The sequence below is a fragment of the Geotrypetes seraphini genome, chromosome 5, assembly GCF_902459505.1.
Source record: "Geotrypetes seraphini chromosome 5, aGeoSer1.1, whole genome shotgun sequence".
NCBI lineage: Eukaryota > Metazoa > Chordata > Amphibia > Gymnophiona > Dermophiidae > Geotrypetes > Geotrypetes seraphini.
The window spans coordinates 197,753,277-197,767,720 of NC_047088.1; the positions used below are offsets into that span (position 1 = coordinate 197,753,277).

The window sequence follows — 14,444 nt, forward strand, 5'->3', positions numbered from 1 at the left end:
TGGCTGTAGTACACTCTGGGAAGTAGTCCTTGCTCAGTCGCCGACAAACATAGCGTACACCATCACTGCCAAATATGGAACTCCTCTGACGTCAGAGGAAAGGCTTCCATTCAGCTGCTTTGTAGAGAAATGACTACAGCTGGAGCCATCCAGAAGAAGATAAAACACCCGCGGAAGGGAGGCATGTACTTGGGGCACAGAATGAATGGAGGGAGGGAGAGGGGGGCGTATTGAGACTTGGGAGGGAAGGAGCATGATCTTCAGACAAAGGATGGAAGGAAGGAGGGAGGGAGGGGGCATGAACTTGGGTCACAGAATGGAGGGAGGGGAGCATGAGCCATAGGATGGAAGAATGGAGTGAGGGAAAGAAATGCTGAGGTGGGGGGGATAGAGGGAGTGAGGGAAAGAGATGCTAAGGTGGGGGGATAGAAAGGAAGAATTGGATGTCTGAGTGAGAGGGAAAGAGAGATGGTGCACATGGGAAGATGAAGAAAGGGGAGAATTGTTGGATGTAAAGAGGGAGAAAGAATTATTGGACATGAAGGTGGGCGAGGAGAAGATTAGAGGGAGTAATGTTGAATGTAGTGGTGGAGAGGGAACAGTAGGATAGATGGAAAGGGATGCTAGAGGGGCCTCAAGGAGGTAGAGAAGGTGGGAAGAACACTAGGATCTGAGTTACATACGAATTCAACTTAAGAACTGTTTAAAAAATGAAACCCATTCTTAACCCTGGGACTGCCTGTAAATACCATATATTTTAGGATTAAATAAGTAACTGGAACAAAATTTGAATAAAGTTTTCAAGTTTTATTAAAACTTTGATGTATCGCAATATCATGAATTCAAAACGATTTACAATTAAAAATAGGGTCTTAGTTATTAACTATAACAAACACACGAACATTACGAACTGATACATAGGGGAAGTAGGGGGAACTACAATAAGCATAGTAAAGGAAACATAAAAGGTAAATACAAAGGGAGAGTAAACATTTTTTAAAGTATTAATAAGAATTAAAAGAGAACATTAAGAGTTGATTTTTTTGTTTGTTTTTTTTAATTTCTCTGAACATAAGACAGAGTTCTGAGATCATGGGGAAAAACTTGAAGTGTTTCCACAATTTTGATCACTAGTGTAGCTCGCACCTTTCTCAGTAGCTCAAGGTGAGCTGCATTCAGGTATCATAAGTGTTTGTAAGCCCTCCAGGGAGAGGAAATCAGTCTACATGAGACAATGGAGAATTACCGTATTTTTAGCTCCATAAGACGCACCTTAGATTTAGAGGAGGGAAACAAGGAAAAAAACATTCTGAACCAAATTCTCCCTGCCAGGCTCTGCACCCAACCCTATACTCATTGCCAGGCTCTGCACCCTGTCACCCATCTGGTGGTCTAGTGGTAGGCTGGGACAGAGCACATGGCGGGCAGGGACAGGGCACAGATGTCAAGGCAGATGACTTTTTAAAATATGCAGTCACTTCAGAAACAACTATAGAAAAATAGACAAATATAATTGTCTTGTTATTTTTCTCTCTTTCTTTCTCCAAACAATTTTCCCTTCTTCCTATGTTCCCCTCAATGCCTTCCAGCCTTTGTCCTCTTCCTCACCCCGTTGTCTGGTGATTTCTTTCCTTCATCAGGCCCAAAAATTGTCCCTCCCTTCCTCCTATGTTGCCTTCCAGCCTTTGTCTTCTTCCCCCCCCCCCCCCAACTCAGGCCCAAAAATTGTCCCTCCCTCCCTCCCATCTATGTTTCCTTCCAGCCTTTGTCCTCTTTCTCCCCCCACCCCAACTCAGGCCCAAAAATTGTCCCTCCCTCCCTCCCACCATGTTGCCTTCCAGCCTTTGTCCTCTTTCGCCCCCCTCCCCCCAAACCTGCTTGCCCGCTGGTTTTAATTGCCTCCTGCCACTGTGAGAACACATCCACAAAGCAGCAGCAGCGGGTCAAACTCATCAGCGTGGCACCGAGAACAGACAGAGTGAGGGATGAGTGGGGACCCAGCAGCGCTTCACTCCCTAATGAAACAGATTGCTGGGAAGGGCCAGGTGGGTGCAGCAATTGCATGCTGCCAGCCCAGAAACCTTACCCCTGACATCAGAATTGATGTCGGGGGTAAGGCTTCTGGGCCGGCGGCGTGCAATCGCTGCATCCGTTTGGCCCTTCCCTTCCTCTACTTGCAGCGAGCAACCAGTAGCAGCAGCAGTGGGTGAGGAACGGCCACCAATCTAAATAAGGTGGCTGGGGGGATTATTTGCTCCATAGGACATACCCTTTTTCCACTCACTTTTTTTGGGGGGAAAAAGTGCATCTTAATGGAGTGAAAAATACGGTAAGTGACTTGCCATGGATAACGAGGAGTAGCTACAGGATTTGAGTCCTGTCTTCCTTAGTTCTGAGCCTGCTGCTGTGACCATTAGGCTACTACTTCTTATTTAAATTCTTCAACTAGCTTCCTCTTTTTGCCCCTGGGCAATCAGGCTTACAGACTGGGGGAAAAGCCTGACTTGTGCAACTGAGATTGCAGCATCACCAGTTCTGCTCCTTCCAGACACAGGTGAATGTAAGTTCTCTAATACATAGTACTATTGAAGTGAACAAAATGACTTTATCTGACCATTTCTCTACACGTCACAGGAAATCGGCAGTGACCTGAACTTCTTACCTTGCATTCAACAAGGTCGTTGCTGTGTTCTGAATCCTTTAGGAGCTGTAAGGAAGAGTGCATTGAATGGAGCTATCGGGGGCATCTGAAGCTGCTTGGGGAAATAATTTTCTGACCTCATATGTGAAAAAAATGGAGACATAAGAAACCAGCAGGACATCACTGATCTCTTACACATCACTCTTCTTTCCATGTAGAAAATGTACAGTACATCAGTCAGTGATATGGCACAATCCCAAGTGTAATTCCCTTCCATTAAAGCTGGGCTAGTGTATTTGCATGATCACAAGACAAAGGGCATTTTTCAAATAGTCCTTTACCTATGTAAGTGACTCACTGTGGGGCATGGGGTTAGAGTGCAGTACATTTTCAAAAATACATACGATGTGTTAACTGGAAAAGGTATCCACAGTAAAACAGCACATTTGCTAATATGATTCTTAACAGCTCTTAAAAGGCCACATTATACCATTCTTTTTTTTAGTAGAATCCTAGACTAGATTTTTAAGTGAACAATTTCAGGGGCAAAATTTGCCCAGAGCTAAAATGGAACAGATTTTTGCATGGATGAATACTTCCCTACCAAAGCTAGAAAAACAAGAGTTGTGAATGCCTTGACTTTACTGTGCTTTGAAAGGTTAGCTTTTACATTATCTACAATAGGTTAAATCCTTAACTACTGCCGTTGTGCATAACAGTATGATCTAAAGCACTTCCATAGAAAAGCTGGGGCTTTCAACCCTATTCTTGAAACACATTGAGCCAATCAAGTTTTTAGTGTAGTCACAATGACTGTAAGAATTTAGCATTGGTTCTTGGCTATCGTGGCGTTTTTCTTCAAATTGAGCAATTTTTTATTTTTATTTTTTTTTAAAGATATCGCACTAGATGGCAGGCACCTCAGTGTGTTTTTCCTCAGTTTGGCTTTTTTTGATAATTTGGCTCCATCTATTGGGATACTTTTACACCCCTGAGGAAGGCCCTTGTGGCTGAAACACGGACCTTGTTGGGATCCAGTATATGCTCCTTTACAAAGGACTTTATATGCCTGCCACATTTTGTTTTATTTAAATGTATATTTGTATGAATTTTAACTGAGATTTATATTGTGAATAAACGTGTTTGTCCACACAGTGATCTGATCAGTGTCCCTTCCCCACTCCCTTGTTTTTGTTTCTTATAGCTTGCCCGTGGAGTTGCTTTTTTTTCCTTTATATTTTTTGAGAACATAAGAATAGCCATACCGGGTTAGACCTATGTTCCATCTAGCCCAATATCCTGTTTCCAACAGTGGCTAATCCAGGTCACAGGTACCTGGCAGAAACCCAAATAGTAGAAACATTCCATGTTACTGATCACAGGGACAGCAGTGGCTTCTCTCATTTCTGTCTCCACAATAGACTATGGACTTTTTCCTCCTGGAATTTGTTCAAACCTTTTTTTTTTAACTCAGATATGCTAACCACTGTAGCCATATCCTCTGGCAACAAATTCCAGAGCCTAACTATTCATTGAATGAAAATGTTTCCCCTCTTATTTGTTTTAAAAATATTGCATGCATCTTCATTGAGTGTCTCCTAGTCTTTGTACTTTTTGAAACAGTGATAACATTGATTCATTTTTATCCATTTTTTTGACTACTCTTTAGCCTTTCCTCCTATGAGAGGAGTTCCATCCCTTTTATCACTTTGGTCACTTCTCTTCAAACTTTTTCCAAATCCTTTATATCTCTTTTTGAGATACAGCAAACAGAATTAGACGCAATACTCCAAGTAAGTAAAGTCACACCATGGAACTGTACAGAGGCAATATAATATTCTTTGACTTATTAGGAAAGGGATGGAAAATAATTTTCAGCATCTTGCCATCCTCTTCGTGAGTTTCTATATGTTGGAAGAAATGTAGGCACATCTTTTATGCATATTTGTTGTGGTTATCCTGAAAACCAGAGAGGCTGTGTTGCTGAGGAGTAGGTTGAGAATCACTGTTGTAGATGTTGGGGTTCGCACAGAGACAAGCCTAACTTGCTTGAAAATAAGAATAAATCACTTGATTGTTAGTGGCTAATTTGAACTAGTGGACCTAAAATTAGGGCTCCTTTTACAAAGGTGCGTTAGGGCCTTAATGCACGGAATAGTGCGCGCTAGCCGCTACCGCCTCCTCTTGAGCAGGCGGTAGTTTTTCGGGTAGCGCGTGCTATTCGTGCGCTAAAAACGCTAGCGCACCTTTGTAAAAGGAGCCCTTAGTGAATAGGAATTTTGTTTAATGCTTCATTTTTCTCCAATATGTTATGAGCACTAATCTACATTGGTAAAGTGAATTTGAAAAATAAAACGCTTATTTTTATTACAGGGCACATTCATTGCTTTTTGAGTCATGTCTCATTTCTATTTGTACTGGAGGTGTGAGATACCTGTTTTCCCAGATAACCTTTTTTAGCTTTTTAATTTATTATTTATTTATTTATTTATTTTTTAACAGAAAAATAGTGTGGCATCATACCTGCCAGCTCCTTTAAATTGAGTAAAACGAATCCTTAATCTAAACATCTTAGAAATACCCCTGATATGGCATTTAATAGAACTGGCTGAATTAAAACTGGATATTGCATGCATCCAAATAGTGTGCATTGTACGTTTTTGATGTGTATGTCATGAATACTGCCAGTTACCATTTTGCCTTTCTTGTCTTCTAGTTGAAGCTTTATATCAGTCAACACACCCAGAATATCTGCAGTATATTTATTTGGTGGCCCCAGTATCCCTGATGATGCTGAATCCAATAGGGTTTATATTCTGTGAAATTCAGAAGTGGCGAGAGAATCCAAATACCTCCTACAACAAGACCAAAATATTGGGACTGGGTCTTCTGCGTGTCCTACAGAACCCTGTGGTGTTCATGGTCTTTATTGGAATTGCTGCAAATTATATCCTTGGGCAGAAGATTCCAGCATACATGGAAAACTTCCTGGATGGGCTCGGCAGCTCCTTCGCTGGCTCGGCTCTATTTTATCTGGGGCTCACGATGGTGGGGCAGACCAGCAAACTTCAGAAGTCCAGCTTTGTTGCACTAATTCTACTTATTACAGCAAAACTGTAAGTTCATTTTATTTGTCATTCAAATCCCAGGTCTTTTTGGGGAGGGTTTTTTTTTTTAAATGCATTACCAACACATGAGTGCACCTATATATAAGTGCTTATTCTTTAAGGGGGAGTAGATTCTTACATTCCTTTTATATCAGGTGACATACATAACTATAATTTAGGTGTATACTTACACCAGCCATAGAGTGGATGTTATGAAAGTAATTTGCATACAGTGAGTCCCAGGATATGTTGACTTATCTCGTGTATATTCATTGTGGATATCTGAGAAACTTACTGGTTATGGGATCCCCAGGATAGTTTTGGAGCGTCCTTGTCTACCCCAGTTTCGTACAAAATTCATAAACCTTGAGTTAGACTAAGGCTTTCTTTTTACCCTATTTATTGAATGTGATGTTCTTTTAAGTACTGAAAGCCACATAGCCCATAGCACAATTTCTATACCTTCCTTACAAACCAAAAGAGGATAACAATATGTATTTGAAAAATTTTAAAGGATAAGATTTAGGGAAACTGAGAAGATAGTGGAAAAATGACTGACAGCAGAATTGATATAGTACATCTTGCTCACAGAAGCACAAAGATCTTTCCTTATCAGCAGCAGATGAATCCAGAGATGAGTGGGTTATGACCATCCATCAGCAGGTGGAGATACAGTGGTGTAGTGCAGGGGGTGGCAGTCTGCCCTGGGCGCCATCTTGGTGGGGGTACTGGTACCCATTCTCCTTCCCCCCCACACTGGATCCCGGGCCTAGGAAGTGACATTGGAGACAGTCGACACAAATCGGGCAGTGATGATGCTCACGCCGGGAAAATTAAAAGAGGTATTGGGGAGGGGGAGAGAGGTGCCACTTCCCTGGGCGCCATTTAACCTTGCTACGCCACTGGCTAGAGAACATAAAACTGCGCTCTGTCATAGGATGGCAAGCTTCCTGGTAAGCCAGTATTTTCTATCTCCAGCAGGCGGATGGGTGGTGTCTCATAAGCTCCTGGTCTTCTTTGCTTTTATTCTGAGTTTCTCAGTTCAGTAAAGTTGGGGGTGTTAAGGCTAAGCGGTGCCTGTTTTAGGGTGTACACCTGGTGGAACCAGATCCATCCTCCCTCCATGCCGCTGTCCCATTCTCCCTCCTCACGAAAAAGGGCACTTTACTCCAAACTGCTTCAGGTCTGTTAGCCCTTTACGGTGATGAGTACACCCTTTTAAGTTTCTATTTTGGCTGCGACTATAAAGTGCTGCTCTCTTGCTGGGATGTAAAGAGCAGCATCAGGGCACAGTTTGTGAGGTCCCTCAGGGTCAGAACCTTCAGATTTGGCATTGGTGGTGGCGGGGCCATTAAGTTCCTCACAGTCTTGTAGCTCAGTCATTGGCAGCCATGGCCATTTTGAAAACCTGTGTTTCAAGGACTGCAGGTGAGAATTGTCCCTGCTGTTTTATCAGCCAGCTGATTTCAGTGTCTGTGCCTCTTTATTTCATTACATTACTGATTTCTATTCCGCCTCAACCTTGCAGTTCTGAGCGGATTACAAAAGAGACAACTGGACATTTCCAGGATAATTACAGAGAGAATTCTGGTCATTTCCAGGAGAAGTTATTTCCTGTGGCTGACATTTAGTTCTCCTCCCCCAAGTTTATTTTCTTGCTTCAAGCTGGTTCTTACTCGGACACGTCTGCTCTCTGTTGAGGACCAGCCAGCATGGCTTTAGCAAAGGAAGATCTTGCTTGACGAACTTGCTGCACTTCTTCGAGGGAGTAAACAGGCAGATAGACAAAGGTGACCCGGTTGACATTGTATATCTGGATTTTCAGAAGGCGTTCGACAAAGTTCAGCATGAATGACTACTTTGAAAAATTGCAAGCCATGGAATCGAGGGTAAAATATTCACGTGGATTAAAAACTGGCTGGCGGATAGGAAACAGAGAGTGGGAGTAAATGGACAATATTTGTACTGGAAAAGCGTCACTAATGGAGTGCCGCAGGGTTTGGTGCTTGGGCCCGTGCTCTTCAACATATTTATAAACGATCTGGAAATTGGCACGATGAGTGAGGTGATTAAATTTGCAGACGATACGAAGTTATTCAGAATAGTAAGGCACAGGAGGATTGCGAAGATCTGCAACGTGACATAAACACGCTTGAGAATGGGCCGCAACATGGCAAATAAGGTTCAATGTGGATAAGTGTAAGGTGATGCATGTCGGTAATAAAAATCTTATACACGAATACAAGATGTCTGGGGCAGTACTTGAAGAGACCCCCCCCAGGAAAGCGACTTGGGAGTACTGGTCAACAAGTCGATGAAGCTGTCTGCGCAATATGTGGTGGCGGTGAAAAAGGCGAATAGAATGCTAGGAATGATTAAGAAAGGGATCACGAACAGATCGGAGAAGGTTACCATGCCACTGTACCGGGCCATGGTATGCCTTCACCTGGAATACTGCATCCAGAACTGGTCACCGTACGTGAAGAAAGACACGGTACTACTCAAAAGGGTCCGTCCAGAGAAGAGCGACTAAAATGATTAAGGGGCTGGAGGAGTTACTGTACAATGAGAGATTAGAGAAACTGGGCCTCCTCCCTTGAAAAGAAGAGACTGAGAAGGGGACATGATCGAAACATTCAAGATATTGAAGGGAGTAGATAAAGACAGGTTGTTCACCCTCTCCAAGGTAGGGAGAACGAGAGGGCACTCTCTAAAGTTAAAGGGGGATAGATTCTGCACAAACGTAAGGAAATTCTTCTTTACCCAGAGAGTGGTAGAAAACTGGAACGCTCTTCCGGAGGCTGTTATAGGGGAAAACACCCTCCAGGGATTCAAGACAAAGTTAGACAAGTTCCTACTGAACCAGAACGTATGCAGGTAAGGCTAGACTCAGTAAGGGCACTGGTCTTTGACCTAAGGGCCACTGTGGGAGCGGACTGCTGGGCACGATGGACCACTGGTCTGACCCAGCAGCGGCAATTTTTTTTAAATTTTTTTATTATTATTATTTATTTATAATTTTAACAATTGACAATAATTACAAGTCAATAAAAGCAAACCTACAATGTAAACTGAAATTAAATCAAAATTCCAAATGGCTTAAAGGATATCAGCCTATACAACATATTATTAGTCCACAACTTTAGAGACGAAGCCGGAGAAAAAACTGAAATTAAGCAACCAAGAAATTAAGTATTGGGCAAACTAAAGAGGCGATCTGACTGCTCTTGAACAATTCTTTTTAGAGCTAGCTTGAGAGCAGAGAAGCTCATGAAGACTCTCTATCAGAGATAAACTTGGATAGCTGCTGTGGATCATAGAATACATATCTATTCCCCCCAAATGTCATAACACATTTACAGGGATATCTTAGGACAAAGGTTGCCCCTAACTGTACAGCCCGAGGTCTCAATATTAGAAATTGCTTTCTTCTCTGGGTTGAACGAGATACATCAGGGTACATCCTTATTATATTTGTCATAAATGGAACATCTTTATGCTTAAAAAACATCTTAAGCAACCAATCCCTATCTGAATCAATTGCGAACTGTACTATTAATATAGCGGGGACCTGAATCTCAGTAACAGACTTCTCTAGAAACTGTCAAATCCAAGCTATCAACAGAAATTCTGCTGATTTGGATTTGGAGATTTAACTCTCGTTGGAAGGTAATATATTTTTGAGAGAGGTGGGTACGAGGTTTCTGGTACCTTCAAAATTTCAGACAAATATCTTTTAAACATAGCTAGGGCAGTTATAGGTTGTACTTTCGGAAAATTAATAATCCGGAGATTACTTCTCTTAACAGAGTTTTCCAGCATTTCTTGTTTAAAGTGCAAACTAGCACTATCCTTGACCCAAGTCAGAGCTTGTACTTCCAAAGTTTTGACTTTAGTCTCAATGTTTCTCCAAACTTGATACTTTTTTAAGTTCCAAATTTTCTGAAAGAACAGTAGTACAGCATGAAGATAATTGTTGAATTTGGCTCCCCAGTGAAGTTTGCATATTTGATATGGTCTCCCATATGGATTCCATGGTAATTACCTTAGGCCTTTGTAAGGGAGCAATCTCAATTCCAGGATTCCCTGGTGTGCCCACAGTACCAATGACCACCTCAGGTATCAAATAAACTTCTTGGGCTCCCAAAATGCCTGTAGCCTCCTGAGTGCTTGAAGAATCTCCTTGGGCTTGCTGTGATCTTGAAAGCTCCTCCTTCCCCCTTCCAGAGTCGGTCCTCCCGCTCAGAGAGGACAGCAAGAGAGCATCCCGAGCTGGCACGTCGAAAAACGACTCCTCCATCGCAACGGGACAGCTAGGCGGACTTCACTCATCTGGAGATAAGGTGGCAGCCTCGAAGGAGAGATCCCGCACTTCAGCTTGCGCTCTCTATCCAGCCGTAGAAACCTCCAGTTGTGGGGTTCGTGAGCCGCGATCGACAAAGAGATCCATCGGGCCTAATGGTGCTGCTGCCTCAAAGGGAAGCACCCATATTTTTGATTTCCTTTTCACCATAGCACTTTAGGAAACCTTCACCACGAGCGCGACGGCGTCTTCGCAGATACCTCAGACCGCCATATTGGGTAAGCTCCACCTCTTCAAACTCACACTCCCGGTACAGTCAGCAGCGGCAATTTTTATGTTCTTATGTTCTCTCAGAGTTTCTCCGTCATCTTTTTTAAGATCTCCTTCTCAAGAAGACGTCTGGACTCTGTTCTTGAGACACAGCTTTTGCTATTCCTTTCTTTGCTTTCTGATTCTTCTTGGCTTTTCTGTAAGCTGGTGTTTCTGCATCTAATCATGCTGCCTAGTGATTGGAGTAGCTGCCTCAGTACCCTGAGGCTGTGAGTTCGATTCCCATTCAGGGTTGCCAGATGGCAAAATATTTTTCCAGTCAAACTCATGCCCAACTTGTGTCGGAGTAGCCCAAACAATTGCCGCTGGAAACACCTCTTATTTATCAAACAAATACATCATACAAATACAAACTCCTTATTTATACATTGCACATATTCCAAACAATCCATAATCAAGTTTCAAGTTTATTTGGTTTTACTATACCGACCATCAAATAAATATCTGGCCGGTGTACATTACAATAAGAATATAAATTAAATAGGGAAGGGGAGTTAAAATATTCTACATTTAGAGGTACAAATAGTGTATATTAAGACATAGACTAGACAAACTTGATTGTGAGGGAAGAGGTTTATGGAAGGGTAAAGTTACAATGTAGAGAGAAAAGGGAGAAAGAGGGGATGGGAAAACAACATTTGGGAAGGGAAAAGTCATTAGAATAAAATTTGTGATGCTAAACGAGTGAAGATGACTGAGAGTTAGATACTAAACAGAAATAAAAGCATCACGGAATAGGAAAGTCTTTAAGCCTGTTTTAAATTTATCTAATTGTTGTTCATCACGAAGAAGTTGTGGTAATGAATTCCATAGCATTGGGGCAGTAACAGAGAAATTTATTTTCCGTGTGTAATAAAAACTTTTGATGGAGGGGATCAGAAGAAGATTTTGATTTGTGGATCTTAAGGTACGAGATGAACATTGAGGGATGAGAAGTTTATGTAGAAATGAAGGCAGATGGGAGGATTTTATTTTAAAGGTCAGGAGAATAATTTTGTAAGTAATTCGATGGGCCACAGGAAGCCAGTGGGCATCTTTCAGAATTGGGGTAACGTGATCATATTTTCCTAATTTATAAATGAGTTTTATTGCTGTATTTTGAATCAATTGAAGACGTCGGATTTCTTTTTGTGGAAGACCGTTGAAGAGGGAATTACAGTAGTCAAGATGAGAAATGATTAAGGAATGGACTAGAATTGTAATAGATTCGGTCGGTAGGATTGAAGTCAAAGAGCGGATGATACGAAGTTTATAGAAGCAAGTTTTTACTATAGAACTGATGTGATCGTGAAATGACAGATCTTTATCGATGATAACCCCTAGAAGTTTTATTTTTGTTTCCATTTGGATTGGAACTGATTTAATGGCTATTTTTTCAGGTAAGGTTTCAAAATTTTTAGTTGAGAATAAAAGTCCACGAGATTTGTTAACATTAAGAGAAAGTTTGTTAGTGTAGAGCCAGTCGTTTATGGAATCCAGTTTATTGTTGATATTTTTAATGTCAGAAGTATTAGAAGTGTCAATTGGATGAAGGAGTTGAATGTCATCTGCATAGGCGAAAATAGTAAATCCAATAGATTGAGCTATAGTTAGAAGTGGAGATAGAAAGATATTAAATAGTAAAGGTGATAGGATAGAACCTTGTGGAACCCCATAGGTTTGAACTAAAGAAGTTGAAGTTTCGTTCATTGCCTGAACTTTGAAGCTGCGTTCTGTAAAGTAAGATTTAAACCATGAAAGTGCAGATCCAGAGATACCGCAGTCTTTAAGTCTATTTAGAAGGAGAGAATGGTCAATAGTATCAAAGGCTGCTGAGAGGTCGAGAGATATAAGAAGGACAGATTTTTGGTGTTCGTGATAGTAGTGTATAGTTGATAGGAGGCCTAGCAGTGACAGTTCAGTTGAATGTGATGAGCGAAAACCGGTTTGACAGGGGTGTAAAGCGTGAGTTTTTTCGATGAAATCAGATAGTTGAGTATGAACGATTTTTTCTGTTAGTTTCGATAATAACGGAAGATTAGCAATTGGACGATAATTTGCGGGAAGAGAGGGATCAGAATTATGTTGTTTAATTTTTGGAAAGACAAGAGCAGTTTTCCAACCCGAAGGAACAGAACAGTCAGAAAGAGATTTAAAAATCATTTCCCAGATATATGGCCCAAAGTGGGAAAAAAATTTTTTAAGAAGAAAGGGAGGAATACTCTCTAGAGGAGTATTAGAAGTATTTAAAGATTGCAGGATGAGGAGTAAGTTTGTTAGAGATGGCATTTTAAAGGTTGAAATCGAGCTGAATGGGAGATGTGAAGAATCATTTTGTGTATGGGTTAAGAGAGGAGGGGGGATTGGTCCGAGAAGAGTTCTGATATCTTTAATTTTTGTATCGAAAAAAAGAATTAATTCGTTAGCTGAAGGAGTGGAAGTTATGGGTAGTTTTTTTTTTGAGTATTTAGAGAGGGATTGAGCAAGTTTAAAGAGAGTGGAAGAGTTACGGGTGGTTGATATAAGTTTAGTGTAATAGTCTTTTTTTGCTTGTTGAATTGCGTTTTTGTAATGAGTTGCTTTTTCTTTATATAGGATAAGGAGATTGTTAGAGGGTGTTTTTCGCCATTTTTGTTCTGTAGAGCGTAGTTGTTTGCGAAGAAGAATGAGATTCTCGTTATACCATGGTTGTTGTTTATTTTTGGGAGTTAGGTTTGAACTGGATTTCTTTTTTTCCTGTTGGGGTGCCAAGGAGTTTAAGAGGGATGTTGTAGAAGTATTCCAGAGAGAGGTTTGTTCGTCGAGAGAGAGGGAAGAAAAGTCTGTAAGGTTTAAGTTGAAGGAGTTCTGAATATCTGTAAGAGTAATTTTTTGGATATTGCGAGTAAAGTGAGTATTTTTTATGTTTTGTTTTTGGAGATTTAATGGTTTAGAGGGGGATTCGAAGTACCAACTAATTAGAAAGTGGTCAGACCAGGGTAGTGGATGGAACTGAAAGTTTTTGAAAAGATGGGTAGCGGAGATAGGGCAAAAGATCATATCTAAGGTATTACCGGCTTCATGGGTAGGCGAAGAAATGAGAGAGGTTAATGAAAGATCAGAAATCAGCGTTAAAAGTTCAGAGGTGTTATGATGGTTAGGGGAATTAAAGTGGATATTAAAATCACCGAGTATTATGGAGTCGGGATACATTATGTTGAAGTCAGATATAATGGAAATTAGGTTTGAGAGTGAAGTTTTTGATACGGGAGGTGGAAGATAGACAAGAAGAAAGTTATAGTTAATAGAGGAAGGGGATTTAATGCAAAATTGAAGGGTTTCGACAGAGGAGGTGGGGGGCGAGTTTGAGGTGTTTGCTTGGCAAAGAATAGAAGTGTGAAAAATAACAGCTAAACCTCCTCCTCTTTTCCCTAAGCGTGGGTGAATGAAAGCTTTGAAGTTAGGAGGGCAGGCTTGGGTTAAGTAAGCTTCTTCCCCAGATGATAGCCAAATTTCTGTAAGACAGAGGATCTGAAGTTTTTGTTGAGTAATAGTGTCTTGTATGAGATGATGTTTATTTTTGAGTGATCGTACGTTAAGTAAACCAATGTTTAGTTGTAAGGAAGAATGAATTGGAGTGGAGAATAAAGAGGAAGAGGGGAGGATTGGGATAGTAATATAAAATCTAGCATTAGGTTCAGAAGTAGATGGAGAAGGGTTTTTCTTAGGGGGTCGACGCCCCCAAATAGTAGAAATTGAAGACATTGTTGTGAAGTTAGGAAATTGGGGTGTAGGGTAATTAAGAGAGGTAGAGGAAGTTGAGAGGATATATATAAATAGCAGTAGTGTTAGTAAAGAGATAAGGATAAAATGATAAAGTGTGTTAAAGGGAGAGATTTTGTTGAAGTAATGAAGCAGCTGCATGAAGGAGCGCATAAAGGAGCAGGACCTGCTCCTTAGGTGCGCTCCTTTGGCGCGCGCCTTCGGGGCGTGCGCCGCAAAGCAGGGGAATTTGAAGCAAATGCTACCGGTGGTGGTAAGTGGGCGGAGTCGTCGGCGCCGCCGCTTTGCGGCGGCGTTCCCTTTACGGAGCAACAGAGCTGTA

The 14,444-nt window shown here is 41.3% G+C and overlaps 1 protein-coding gene across 4 annotated transcripts in view; it reads left to right on the forward strand.

Moving 5' to 3' along the window:
* GPR155 (G protein-coupled receptor 155) overlaps positions 1-14,444 on the forward strand; it is a 112,088-nt gene that overhangs the window by 23,797 nt on the left and 73,847 nt on the right. For all 4 annotated transcript variants that reach the window (XM_033946196.1, XM_033946199.1, XM_033946197.1 and 1 more), the window contains exon 3: positions 5,358-5,757. In XM_033946196.1, coding sequence (XP_033802087.1) covers positions 5,358-5,757 — 400 coding nt within the window. The remainder of the gene's footprint in view (positions 1-5,357; positions 5,758-14,444) is intronic.